Below are 15,067 nucleotides of genomic sequence, written 5' to 3'. Positions count from 1 at the left end.
TTGGCGAGATTGCGGCTCCGCTGACCGATCTGACGAGGAAGAAGGCTGATGACCGCATCCCGTGGACCAGCGACTGTGAGGCGGCGTTCCAGAGGTTGAAGAAGGCGTTAATCAACTATCCTGTCCTGCGTGCTCCAGACTTCGACCGGGAGTTCATCATCTACACCGATGCGTCTAACAGCGGGGTAGGAGCAGTTCTGTGCCAGGAGGATGAGAATGGTGACCAGCATCCAGTGTCCTACCTGAGTAGGAAACTTCAAAAAGGTGAGAGACATTTGGCAACCGTGGAGAAGGAGTGTTTGGCCATAGTCTACGCGATCCAGAAGGCCAAGCCTTACATCTGGGGAAGACATTTTATTCTGTGTACTGACCATTCACCATTGCAATGGTTAAAGACAATGAAAACCCACAATAGCAAACTTATGAGGTGGGCTTTAAACCTACAGGACTATGACTTTGAAGTGAAGGTGGTCAGAGGGTCAGTGAACTGTGTTGCTGACGCTTTATCAAGAAGACCTGAAGACTGAAGACGGCGAAAGAACATGGACTATATGTATATAATGAAAACAAAAAGTTAAAATGTACCTGGTTTTGAATTTGGTTGGTATTAATAAAGGTAAATTGATGTACTGTATATGGTAAAATGTTTAAATGCATATTTGCTATGGTTAACTTGGAGTGTAAGTATATGTAAGTATTATATGGTATGTATAAATGTTGTTGTGTATTTTATGCAGGTTGTTTTTTTGGTGAAAAGCACTTTTAGCTTTCCCCCTACAAAACAACTTTTAAAGAGGGGAGGTGTTACATAACAGCACTGATGTTACCTGTCTGTCATGGGTTTGGAGGGAAAGTTCCATCCTATGGGGAGTGGAAGGCGGGACATCAGGAGGAGGGGCTGTACTGTATAAATATGTGATGCCTGTGTGGTGAAGAGGAGATGCTGAGACAGACTGTGAGACACTGGGTTGGGACGAAGCAGCAGCTGGGGAGAAGAAGCTGTTGTGGGAGTCTGGGTGTCTGACAGGGTACTACTGTGTGTCAGAGTACCAGCCTGAAAGGTTCAGGGGTCTGTTGGTTAGCCAGAACTGATGGGTTCAGGGTCTGTGCTTTAAGTTAAAGGTTCTAGGTGAACCAAACTGTATGCTTGTGTGTGTGAGAATAAGCCACGTTACTTTATTTTATTCACCTGATTGTTTTATTTACCCTGTTTGTATTTAAAATAAACCTTATTCTTTTATTGTTTAAAAATCCATCCCTGGTCTGTGTGACTTATTATAGGGAATGGTTGGTGGCAGCTTAGTAACTGTGTGATAGATCCCAGTAGGTCTGGGTTTGTCACACACCCTTTCCCATATAAATTAAACCATCCTGTAAGCCCTTCAGCATGCACGTAGATGCAAGAACTTCCTGTTTTATAGCTAGTGGCAACATAGGAGGGCGGGTTTTTTTTGGGGGGGGGTGTCCTAGCAGCACCATGCATATGGCGGCTTTTCATCCGTAAATGTAGAACATTTTACTGGTGTTCCACTCTACATTTTTTTCTGGCACCTTTTTTCTTGTAGTGATTGTAGGGGTCATATATTTTGGGTTTCAGTAATACAGATTAATGTTTAATTTTGACTTATTGTTTTAATTGCCTTGATATTTATGTGAGGAAGAAATGCAAATTAAGATTTGGATATAAATAATGATTACACAGGAAGCCATTACCTCAGTAAATAAAGGGGTGTTTTACATGGGATTGTTGAAAGACATCAGAGAGAATTATGTTGTGCCTGTGTACAGGACTAATCATTTTTCTGAACCTTTGCAGTTTTGTTGTGATTTTGTAGCCTTGTGCTCTGCTCCAAGGACTTGATATTAAGGGGTAGGACTTCTGCTTGCTTGAGGAGAGAAGTAAAAGGTCTTGAGTCATTGACTTGGAGATGGAGCTAGCAGTAGCCACGTCTGTAGGAGCACCTAGAGTCTTGGTAAGGTTTTGAATAAGCATGGCTGTTTAGCAGGAAGTTTGAGGGGAAGGCCCGGAAAGATGTACCACTTTTTGGATAGGACAGAGGGACATGGATTGAGACAGAGCGGTTGCAGTACCTTGCATCATCTCTGACTGATTTATTTCTCCTTTGTGGCCTCTGTGAATACACATTAATGGGTTAATCTGCACTCGAGCAGAGCAGTTTCAGAAACTTCACAGCTTTAAGTACTTAGTGCTGGGACCTCCCCTACACCGGCTATATAACTCCGCCCCCAGCAGTTGTGCCTCAGTTCTAAGGAACCAACCGCCGCTGCCCAGCATGCCATGACACACGTGATGGACAGCAGGGAGGAGGGGCTGCTGCTACAGCCGCGGTTGAAAAAAGAACTGGTAGGGTCATGTCTTCCAGACAGAAAGCTAATGAAGAGCTACTTTAAATTACTGTAAGTCTTCCGGACCAGATAAACTGCATCTAAGGACACTGAATGAACTTACAGCTCTGATCTCAGAATCTCTGTCTATAATTTTTGTTTTAAAAAGAGGATCTCGGGATCTGCCAACCTGTTAGCTTGACTTAGAAACTAAGAAAAGTTCTAGAACAGTTATTTAAAAACTATCATTCTGCCGGGATTTAGAATAGGATGTGATAATTATTGTGGTTCAGCATGGATTTCTCCAAAGAAACTGGCCAAACAAAGTTTATGTCTTTCGTTTTCAAAGTAAAGTTACAAATTGGGTAGTTGAGAGGAGTGCTATGGGTGTAGTGAACACTGATTTCTACTTTAATGTTCTTATTATTAAGCTGGTACAATGTAGGCTAGATAATGCTAGCGTTCTCTGGATTTGTAGCTGCTTGATATGTAGATAAAGGTGGTTCTTCTTCGTGGACTCTGTGAACCATACCCTGGGTGATTCACGCCTGTGCGAAGCCTCATCGGAAGATTCTAGAGCTGTGGTAGCAATAAACACCTTAGAATATATCTCTCCCCACCTGTATAAGTACCTTGGCACCAGGCATCTCCTTTCAGTTTCTTTCAACTGCCGCGTTGAGAGCCTCATTCTGCTTCTGTGAGTAAAAGAAAAAATGTTTATTCTTGATTCCTTCCTGTTATAATCTTTTTTTCCTTTAAACTAACAAATCAAATTCATTATCATCAGAGATTTTTCCTTTCTACCTTGCTCAGCCTCCAGCCGCAGCACCCCCCCCATCAATCATCGTTTTTTCTCAAATTATTTTCTCCTATTCATGGCCCCTTTGGACCTGTTTAAGCACTGCATTGCTAAATAGTCTAAGCCTACACAACAACTCTGAATCAATTTCGATAAGATCTCCCTCAGATGATGACAGACCTCCATCTCATCAACCCTGTTCTCAGTCTCCAGAATGGGATGATAGAGTTGTCCGACTAACGTTCTGTCCCTCCAGTCCACAACTTTCTATTCTTCCAGTAATTCTTCAGTTATTTCATCACCTGAGGATCTCTATCCCGAACAGCTCGACACAATTCCATATTCGATGCCCTCAGATTGCCCACCGATCCTTAATCAGGACCGTCGACATCAACAATCTCAACATCTCGCTTCATCGCGTGTGTTTAAAATTTCATGCTCAGCACGCACATTGGGTTGCCATTTGCCCTGACCAGTGCTCTACTCAACAAACTGCACCAACTAGTCAACCAGGTGTTTTACCCGTTTGATAATACCATCTTGCAGTCTGCCTGCCTCTCGACAATCATCGGTGTCGAAGCAGCCACATCACCAAGATGTTATGCCTCAACCTGCTCCCCACTTGGTATGGAAAAAACCTCGAACGGTCAAGCAAATTTCATCCACAGTGAGGCTTTTACAGCTCCAGCCTCCTGATACTTTCCTACTACAATAGATGACAGAAACCACTCTTCACGCTCAGCATCTCCAGTGTCCATTTATTCTGCTGCTGTGCCATTGCATCAGCAACCTCTGTTTCGACATCACAGACACAGGCTCTGATATAAACAGTCCTTGATATCTATCCTGGTCCATGGACACACGCTCCATTCCATTGCCTCAACACAGTTCCCTTCCTCCAGTAAATCCAAGTCATCAACCTCCAACACCATGTCTAAACAGATGGATAACCCCTACAGAATCCATGACCCAGGAGCCATTTTCCTCCAGAAACAACCAGCTCCAAATTCTATATTTGTCAAAGCCTCTCAATCGAGATCTCAACACTGACAATCTCTCATACCACCAAATAAAGACAGCCGACAAATAGACTCCATGGGTAGATGGCTTTACTCTTCCGCAGCCTTCACCGTGCGAGTCACTAATTATCAAGGAGCCATGGGAGCTTACCAACACTTCCTCCGGGATAACATGTCTACCTTTATTTATTTATTTATTTATTTATTTATTTGATTTATTTGATTTATTTGATTTATTTGATTTATTTATTTGATTTATATCCCACCCATCTGGTATATTTATACCACTCTGAGCGGCTTTATTGAATCCCTGCCAGAGGATAAAAAGGTACTAGCTCAAACCTTCCAAAAAGGTCTCTCCATTGTTAAACAACAGATGCTTTCTGCCCGCCACACCGTATACGCTACAGCCAAGTCCATGGCAACTTCAGTAGGCCTATGCCATTTTCCTGGCTTAGAATGGCCGTCTTAGCCAAAGATGCTCGGGCACATATTGAAGACCTCCCCTTCGATGGAGCAACTCTTTTTCATGTTGAAACTGGTGATATACTAGAGAACGTACAAAATAAACGTCCAGCAGCCAGATGTTGGAGAGTTTACCCTTCCTACCAGCAATGTCCTCAACAAAATCAATGGAAACGACCTTAAAACTAGTACCAGAGATTCCAGCGAGACCCTCCAAGACAAACCTCTTACAATTCGTACTTCGAAAACCAAAGAGCCAAACCCCGGCAACAGCTTGCCACTATGTGGAATGACCGGAAACCCAAACACCATGTTTGATGTTCCTCTGACCAAGATCACCACCCACTCCACCAACCTTGCCCTCTGGAAACCCTTACCTGCATGGGAATCGATCACCTCAGATTCCTGGGTACTCTCCATCATCAAAAATGGCTACCACATCCACTTCTTTGAACTTCCTCCGACAACACACCTTCTCCCACCTAGATCTACCCGAATTACTCGGCACAGCCAGGAGGGAAGGTTGAGGGGCCTAACGCCGAGAGAGGTCCGGAAAGAAAGAACAAGAAATTGGGCCTTCTCGGCAGTGGCTCCTTGACTATGGAACAGCCTTCCAACAGAGATCCGCCTGGCACCCTCGCTGGGTGTTTTTAAGAGCCATCTAAAGACTTGGCTCTTTAGGCGGCCTTCCCTTCTGTGAATTCTTGAATTCTATGTCCTTGTTTTTTATTATTCCCCATCTTGAACACACAATATTATTGATTTAATTGTTTAATGTTTTTGAAGTTTTTATTATATCTTATGATATTTTATGATATTTGCAAGCCACCCCGAGTAGATGATGTCTAGGGGGGTGGGGTAGAAATCTAATAAATAAATTTTAAAAACACATTTAAAACAACAGAGCACAACAGTCCATTAAAAACCCCCACAGACGACAATTCATTAAGGAAAAGCCTGCCTGAAGAGAAAGGTCTTTACTTGCTTGTAGAAGGACAAAAAGATGGGACCAGCCTAGCTTCTCATGAGAGGGAGTTGTAGAGTCTGGGAGCAGCAAAAGAGAAGGCCCTCTCCTGACCCCACCAAGCACACCTGGGAGGGTGGTGGGACCGAGAGAAAGGCCTCCCCTTTCTCTCAGGGATCTTAAAGCCCTGGCAGGCTCATAGAGGGAGATGCGGTCTTTTAGATAGCTTGGATTCAAACTGTTTAGGGCTTTATAAGTTAAAAACAGCACTTTGAATTGTGCCCAGAAATGGATCAGCAACCTGTGGTGTTGCTGCAACAGCGGAGTTACAGGTTCCCTGTAATCAACCAACATTTAGTCAGAAAAAAACAGATGCAGACATTTAAGATGAGTGACAGCTGCAATATATGTGAAACAGATTTGGGGACTTGGTTTTATTGGACCAGCAGTAAGATATGTTCATAAAGAAAATGGAAAGATGAAAAAAAGCTACTGCAAATCTAGGCTCAACAACAGAAATAAATATAGGCTCAATCTCAAAGGACTGGATAGTAAGTACTATTCTATTTTACTTTTGTTAGACCTCATCTGAAGTACTGTGTCCATTTCTGAGTGCCACAATTTAAGAACAATATCAAGAATATTGGGCAACAAAGATGGTAGAGTGTCTAGAAACAAAGCCACCCAACAAATGTTTCAAGGTGTGCTGACCCTAAGGAAAATTGAGATGATAGCCGTCTTGATTTTTTTTTATTTCTATAAAACACTCATACATTCAAAACAAACAAAAACATATGAAACAATCAAAAGACATAAAAAACAAACAAAACATAGGCAGGGAGGTATTTCACCTTCAAACTTACTATTATATGATTCTGACTACAACAGACCTTATGCCCTACTTCCATACTGAATCGTACTATATCCATATGTATCTCTGCATACTATATTTCATATCCCTATTTCAAATATTTAGTTCAATATCTAACATCCTAAATTTATAGTAATTTTATAGATTCTTTCTCCTGTATTTTCATCTATCCAATTATATTTCAGAGTATCATAGTTTGTGTGTGTGTTCAGTCGTTTAGTCGTGTCCGACTCCTCGTGACCCCATGGACCAGAGCACGCCAGGCCCTCCTATCTTCCACCGCCTCCCGGAGTTGTGTCAAATTCATGTTGGTTGCTTCGATGACACTGTCCAACCATCTCATCCTCGGTCGTCCCCTTCTCCTCTTGCCTTCACACTTTCCCAACATCAAAGTCTTTTCCAAGGAGTCTTCTCTTCTCATGAGATGGCCAAAGTACTGGAGCCTCAGCTTCAGGATCTGTCCTTCCAGTGAGCACTCGGGGTTGATTTCCTTTAGAATTGATAGGTTTGTTCTCTTTGCAGTCCAGGGAACTCTCAAGAGTCTCCTCCAGCACCACAATTCAAAGGCATCAATTCTTCGGCGGTCAGCTTTTTTTATGGTCCAGCGCTCACTTCCATACAACACTACAGGAAAAACCATAGCTTTGACTATTCGGACTTTTGTTGGCAAGGTGATGTCTCTGCTTTTTAAGATGCTGTCAAGGTTTGTCATTGCTTTCCTCCCAAGAAGCAGGCGTCTTTTAATTTCGGGGCTGCTGTCTCCATCTGCATTGATCATGGAGCCCAAGAAAGTAAAATCTGTCACTGCCTCCATATCTTCCCCTTCTATTTCCCAGGAGGTGATGGGACCAGTGGCCATGATCTTAGTTTTTTTGATGTTGAGTTTCAGACCATTTTTTGCACTCTCGTCTTTCACCCTCATTACAAGGTTCTTTAGTTCCTCCTCACTTTCCGCCATCAGAGTGGTATCATCTGCATATCGGAGGTTGTTGATATTTCTTCCTGCAATCTTAATACCAGCTTGGGATTCCTCCAGTCCAGCCTTCCGCATGATGTATTCTGCATATGTTAAATAAGCAGGGTGACAATATACAGCCTTGTCGTACTCCTTTCCCAATTTTGAACCAATCCGTTGTTCCATATACAGTTCTAACTGTTGCTTCCTGTCCCACATATAGGTTTCTCAGGAGATGGATAAGGTGGTCAGGCACGCCCATTTCTTTTGGGACTTGCCATAGTTTGCTGTGGTCGACACAGTCAAAGGTTTTTGCATAGTCAATGAAGCAGAAGTAGATGTTTTTCTGGAACTCTCTGGCTTTCTCCATAATCCAGCGCATGTTGGCAATTTGGTCTCGAGTTCCTCTGCCCCTTCGAAATCCCGCTTGTACTTCTGGGAGTTCTCGGTCCACATACTGCTGAAGCCTACCTTGTATGATTTTGAGCATAACCTTGCTGGCGTGTGAGACGAGTGCAATTGTGCGGTAGTTGGAGCATTCTTTGGCACTGCCCTTCTTTGGTATTGGGATGTAGACTGATCTTTTCCAGTCCTCTGGCCACTGTTGAGTTTTCCAAACTTGTTGGCATATTGAATGTAGCACCTTAACAGCATCATCTTTCAAGATTTTAAATAGTTCAACTGGAATGCCATCACTTCCACTGGCCTTGTAGTTAGCCGGGCTTTCTAAGGCCCACTTGACTTCACTCTCCAGGATGTCTGGCTCATGGTCAGCAACCACACTATCTGCGTTGTCCGGGACATCCAGATCTTTCTGGTATAATTCCTCTGTGTATTCTTACCACCTCTTATTGATGTCTTCTGCTTCTATGAGGTCCCTACCATTTTTGTCTTTTATCATGTCCATCTTTGCACAAAATTTTCCTCTAATATCTCCAATTTTCCTGAACAGATCTCTGGTTTTTCCTTTTCTGTTATTTTCCTCTATTTCTTTGCATTGTTCATTTAAGAAGGCCCTCTTGTCTCTCCTTGCTATTCTTTGGAAGTCTGCATTCAATTTTCTGTAACTTTCCCTATCTACCCTGCATTTTGTTTCCCTTCTCTTTTCTGCTATTTGTAAGGCCTTGTTGGGCAGCCACTTTGCTTTCTTGCATTTCCTTTTCTTTGGGATGGTTTTTGTTGCTGCCTCCTGTACAATGTTACGAGCCTCTATCCAAAGTTCTTCAGGCACTCTGTCCACCAAATCTAGTTCCTTAAATCTGTTCTTCACTTCTACTGTGTATTCGTAAGGGATTTGGTTTAGATTATACCTGAATGGCCCAGTGGTTTTTCCTACTCTCTTCAGTTTAAGCTTGAATTTTGCTATGAGAAGCTGATGATCAGAGCCACAATCAGCTCCAGGTCTTGTTTTTGATGACTGTATAGAGCTTCTCCATCTTTGGCTGCAGAGAATATAGTCAATCTGATTTCGATGTTGCCCATCTGGTGATTTCCATGTGTAGAGTCGCCTCTTGTGTTGTTTACAATCTTCAAAACCAACATTTCGAAAAAACAAAAGGTTATATATGTCTAACCTTATCTATATGCACCTGTTATAAATTCATATATGTTAATATCTCCATATGGGTACCTCAAGATCAATTTCCTCTAAATATTATGTTCATCATAACCATTTCTGATTACATAGTTAAATATACTTATCTACCAATAAAATCCAAACATGGTCAATAAATAATCAGAAATCAACATTACTAAAAATAAGCATATACGTCTAATCTTATCTGCATATTCAATATTTTAATTCACATATGTTTAATAGAGTGCCTTAGAAACAATAGCATCTAATATTATATTCATCATAAGCATTTCTAAGTTCATAGTTAAATGTGCTTGTCTACCATTAAAATCCAAACATGGCCAGAATTGGTTGTTGTGGGTTTTCGGGCTCTTTGGCCGTGTTCTGAAGGTTGTTCTTCCTAATGTTTTGCCCGTCTCTGGCTGGCATCTTCAGAGGACAGCACTCTGTGCTCTGGTGTAGTTTGCTTGGGAGTGGAGTATTTATGGCTGTGAGATAGGCTTTTGTCCTATTCAGGAAATGGGTGATTAGTGTGTCTTGTTGTGGGTGTATTGTTGTGCTAAGGTAAGGAGATTATCTGTCACTGTGGTTGAGGGATGTCATTAGCTGGTCTTTTGTGTGTAGTGATCCCCGGTCCTTATGGCTGGGTAGAGGTCGTTGACCTTTTGCACGCTATATTTTTCAGAGCTGGAAGCCAAGTTTTGTTGAGTTTCAAACTTTCCTCTTTTTTGTTGAAGTTCTTGCTGGTGCTTGTGGTTTTCAATGGCTTCCCTGTGCAGTCTGACGTAATGATTGCTGGTGTTGTCCAGTATTTCAGTATTTTGAAATGGAATTTCATGTCCAGCTTGTTTTAGGGCATGTTCAGCTACTGCTGATTTTTCTGGTTGTTTCAGTCTGCAGTGTCTCTCATGTTCTTTGATTCTGGTGTGGATGCTTCATTTTGTGGTTCCAATGTATACCTGGTCACAACTGCAAGGTATCCGGTATACTCCTGCAGTGGTGAGGGGGTCCCTTCTGTCATTTGCTGACCGTAACAATTTTTTTTTTGTGGTGGGCTTGAATACTGTTTGTAGGTTGTGTTTTTTCAAAAGTTTCCCCATGCGGTCCGTGACCCCTTTGATGTATGGCAGAAATACTTTATTTGTGGGTGGCTGTTTTTCTTCTTCAGTTCGGTGTTTTCTTGGTTTGATAGCTCTTGTGATTACATTTTTGGAGTAGCCATTTGCCTGTAGGGCCCAATTCAGATGGTTGAGTTCAGTGCTGAGAAACGGAGCTTCACAGTTCTGATTTGCATGGTCTACCAGTGTTTGATTATGCCTCTTTTTTGTTGTGGTTGGTGGTTGGAGTTTTTGTGTAGGTACCGGTCTGTGTGGGTGGGTTTTCTGTAGACCTTGTGTCCCAGTCGGGGGTCAGTTTTGCGTATGACCATGACATCTAAGAACGGGAGTTGGCCCTCTGTTTCTTTTTCCATGGTGAATTGTATATTTGGGTGGATGCTGTTGAGATGGTTGAGAAATTCTTCCAGTTTTTCTTCACTGTGACTCCAAATTGCAAAGGTGTTATCCACATATCAGAACCAGACTGTGGGTGTGAGAGGTGCCAAAGCCAGGGCAAGTTTTTCGAAATGCTCCATGTAGAAGTTTGCTGTAACCAGGCTGAGGGGGGTCCCCATGGCCACTCCATCTGTTCATAGAATTCATTATCCCACTGGAAATAGCTGGTCGTTAGGCAGTGTTGGGAAAGGGCCTTGATGTCTTCTGGAAAGATCTGCTGGATGAGTGCAGGGTGTCCTTTATCGGTACCTTAGTGAACAGGGATACTATGTCAGAGCTGATCAGTCTATCCCCAGGTTTGAGTTTTAGGGTGCTGATCTTGCTTATGAAATGTCCTGAGTCTTTGATGTAGGATGAGGTTTGTCCAATGTGGGTCTGTAGGAGGGCTGCTAGGTGTTTGGCTAATTCATACGTTGGGGAGCTGATTGCACTTACAATGGGCCTGAGTGGGATTGAGTCTTCGTGGATTTTGGGGAATCCGTATAGTCTTGGTGGGAGAGCTTCTGTCCTGCAGATTCGCTGAAGGACGTTGGGGTGCAGGGAGGAACTCCTGATCAGCATGTTCGTTTTGGGATTTTGTTGGTTGGGTCCCGTTTCAGTTTTCTGTAGGTGGTGGGGTCTAGAACTTCCCTGATTTTGTCCTTGTATTCTTCTGTTTCCATGATTACTGTGGCATTGCCTTTGTCTGCTGGCAGGATGATGATGTCCGGGTCTGAGTTCAGGGATTTGATGGCATTTCTCTCCTTTCTTGTTATGTTGGTTTTGGGGGTTTTGTTTTCCATAGGATTCTAGTCACTTCACCTCTTATTTCCTCTGCTTTTTCTTCTGGAAGATGATATAGTGCTGATTCCACATTCGCAGTGATGTCTTCCACAGGCATTTTACTGGGTGTGACTGCAAAATTTCCTCCTTTGCTTATAAGAATTGCTTATAAGTATATTAACCATATTGATTTATATGTATATATGTGTTTCTCAAACCAATGATTTCTATTGTGTTCAGCAAGTAACTTTCCCCATTTTAAATTGTGCTTATCTGCTCCAGTGTCATAAATCCAAAATTAGCCTCTTGCCTTCTTTTTACCAGTTTTAAAATGCCATCTATAAAATCTCTTAAAACCATTTTCTCTCTGGTTTACTAATTTCATCCCAATTAATGTCTTGTCTTCGGAGTCATGCATATGTCTAATCTATGGTGAGAAATTTCTGCCCTATCCAGCTTCGCCCTGACATATTCTTCCTCCTTTACATTCTTTCCCATCAAGATAATCTTAATGTACTTTCCCCACTCATCCACCTGCCCCTCCCTTTCATACAAATTTATTTTTTTACTCTCCTTTTTTCAGTGTTTCATCCTGCTTTCTAAGGAAAACGGTCTCTCTCTCTCTCTCTCTGATGATATCAGTTATTCAGTGGTTTCTCCAATTGGTTTGTCTTCGGTCTCCCTGTTCTTTCCCTTGGGATACGATCCAAAAAGTATCTCCTTAATTTCTGCCTTAACTTCTGAGATCTGGGCCTTGATTTGATTAATAATGTTCAATTGGAATTCCTGAATACAGTTCTTGAAGTAATTTTCCATTGTTGGTTTAATTATGAATCTGACACTCTATCTCCTAGATGTGGCTTTCTTTCCCAGTCCAGAGCCAAAAAGTCAAACAAGCTAATTATTCAGTTCACCTCATAATTTATTTGGCCAGCTTGAACTCAGACTCCTACAGACCACTCCAGTCATAACTCCAGCGTAATGAGGATGATGTTTGATTTATAATCCGCCTTTGCAGTTCAATGCAGAGTCACTTGAGCTAAATTGTTCAGAGTTATTCGGACTTCTCAAGCCTCTAATTTATAGAAAGCCAATTTTTCCACTCGTTGGAGGACAGGAGTTGAGAGAGAGAAGTCTCTCCATTAAAGTCTTGAGCTAGTTTCATTTTCCACTCCTCTCAGATGTGACACAGTAAAAAAATTCCGGTATTTTAGGATTACCAAAGTTCTATACCACTTTAAGTTTAGTCTTTCTCCTTGATATCAGCCTCCAAAAAAAGTCTGATCTATTACTTGCTGAAGCTAAATAGCAGTTCTTTTAGTCTCTGTTCATGCAGTCAGATCATAAATCTTCACACCTCCCCTCTCTCCGGGCAGCTACTCACCATAATGGTGACCTTCTCGAGTCAGTTGCTTGATAGGAAGGAAAACTCTTCCGAAGGCAGATTGCCGTCTGAACTTCGGCGGTTTCCAAGTCCTAGTTACTGCAAGTCCACTCTCCTGTGAAAACTTGCCCTCCCTCTCCTGGAGGGTCTGTTGACTCAGAGTAAAACTCAGGGGTTCCCAGAGCCCTAGGAATTCCCTTGTTCTCGCTGCCTGTTGCTCCACCCCTCTGTCTTGAAATATTTTATGTAGTATCATGTGGCAGATAGAGCAAGTTTGTTGTCTGCAACTCCACAGAGTAGGATCCAACTAATGAACTCAGATTACAAGAAAGAAGATTTTGAGTGAATGTGAGGAAGATCTTCCTGATAAGACCTGTTTGACAATGGAACAGACTACCTTGAAAGTCAATGGACACTCCTTCACTGAGTTTCTTTTACACAGATGTCAGAATGTTGTTTCTCAGGAACATTTTTGCTGGGGATTTCCTGCTTTGATAGGGCTACACTTAGTAATCTTTGGGGTTCCTTTCAGGTCTACAGTATACACACTGCTCTCTCCTGCTAGACATTCTTTAGTTTTCAGGGGAAATCATTTGGGGAGTCATTTTGAAACCTGAGTCTCAAATCCTGTTGTGTATCTTTGTGTGTACAATGATGGTGACATCAACAGGTGCAGCTGATAAAGGATTCCTTGGCAGCTGATAAAGGATTCCTTCTCATTGTATTGTTTTCAAGCCACCTGCACTCTGAAATCACCTTTGATCAGCAATCTGATAATGATGATGTCATCCCCATCGCACATGCAGAGATGCACAACAGGATTTTAGCCTGTGCATTGGGCAGTAGCAGAACACTTGAGGTACTTAGTTTCTTTGTTACCCTTTTGACTCCATATCTGAAAATGCCAAGTTTTGACTGCTAGGAAATTAATTTTACTTTGGCAGCATACATCGAAGAACATCAGATCCTATTACCATTAGTCCTTTCAGAACTGAGTTAAACTGGTTTTGTTACACTGTCCAATTTTCATTCTTGTTATACCTAGTCGTCTTTATAGATGAACAATAGAGATGGGGGCTTTGTACAGGTGGCCAGCCTGATTACCTCCCACCCCACCAGACCACTTACTGCATGGTGCATATGGCCAGCATCATCTTTTGCAGCAGCCACACCTCTCTGCTCACCCAGCCACACTGGCAAAGGGGTGGGAGGATGAATCTCCCTGCTCAGCTGCAGAGTGGCTGGGCGAGCAGGGAGGCATGGCTGTGGCAGCTGAGTTACTGCCATGATTGGGGCACAGAAGATGACGCTGGCAGTAAGTGGTCTGGTGAAACCTGAGGGTGGGAGGTAATCAGGCTGGCCCCCTGAGCCAGCCTGATTACCATCTGTAGTGCAGATTTGTTGTTCCCATTATTGATATTGTTCTGTGTAGACATGCAAGAGGATAACTTAATATTCTTACCTTGAAATTCTTCCTTTTCAGCTGCTCGGCCATCAACAGAGGGTGTTACCTCTCAACTGGTTGTGAGTGCAGTTGGGGCCTTACAACAAAAGATTCCTGGAATTAGAACACCACAACCTTTGACAGGGCCACAGATATTTAATATCAAATCTTCACCACTCTCTTTTGGGACAAATGTAGTAACCACTACTATGCCATCAGTTCCTATAACTATTCCTAGCCTGTCACCATGTAACAATGCTACCTCTTCTTCTGGCATCGCTATAATGAATGCTCTTGGAAAACCAGAAAATACCACTGGTTCTGCCACACCTACTACAGCTACTGTTAAAATAACTAAATCAACGGAAATAGCTGCACCAGTCGCAACCATTGCTTTTGCCAAGTCTGTAGTAGCCACATCAACTCCAGGGTCTTCAGCATCTTTGTGTACAGTCATACCGGTAACTGCATCAACAGACACAGTGACTACACCACCTTCACCAGTTGCCTGTGGTGGTCCTGGTCCTTCAGGAATTTCTTTATCTAACCAAAAACCAGGTAAGGCTTATCCTTGGTACATACATTTGTTTGAGTCTCAACAGTGGATTCTTAACTTAGTTTGCTGTGTAGGAGGGGAGAATTTCACAGTTTAAAAGGAAACAATCATTCAGCATTTCTAGAATAGCAGAGCCTGGCGTGCTCTGGTCCATGGGGTCACGAAGAGTCGGACACGACTAAACGACTAAACACACACACACACAGAATAGCAGTTGTTCAGTTGCCAGATGTTGGGGATGGGGGGCAAACAATCTGAAGCAAGTCAAAACAGCTGTCTCCAGCTTTCAATTACCAAATGGCTTCAGCAGTTGGGAGCATGAGCTGTTTGTATGTGTAGGAGCCCCTCCTCTCTGCTGAATAATACATTGGGA

General features: G+C 42.6%; 1 protein-coding gene across 4 annotated transcripts in view; it reads left to right on the top strand.

The window, feature by feature from the left end:
* The window catches only part of MGA (MAX dimerization protein MGA), a 111,619-nt gene that overhangs the window by 71,840 nt on the left and 24,712 nt on the right, over positions 1-15,067 (top strand). For all 4 annotated transcript variants that reach the window (XR_013544000.1, XM_020793728.3, XM_072986237.2 and 1 more), the window contains one exon: positions 14,178-14,696. Coding sequence is in view for 3 of the 4 variants with exons in the window: in XM_020793728.3 (XP_020649387.3) it covers positions 14,178-14,696 (519 nt within the window). In the remaining variant the exon portion in view is untranslated. The remainder of the gene's footprint in view (positions 1-14,177; positions 14,697-15,067) is intronic.

Source organism: Pogona vitticeps, chromosome 1 (assembly GCF_051106095.1).
Source record: "Pogona vitticeps strain Pit_001003342236 chromosome 1, PviZW2.1, whole genome shotgun sequence".
NCBI lineage: Eukaryota > Metazoa > Chordata > Lepidosauria > Squamata > Agamidae > Pogona > Pogona vitticeps.
The sequence above is the reverse complement of the archived record's forward strand: the minus strand, read 5'-3'. Positions and strand labels throughout refer to the sequence as shown.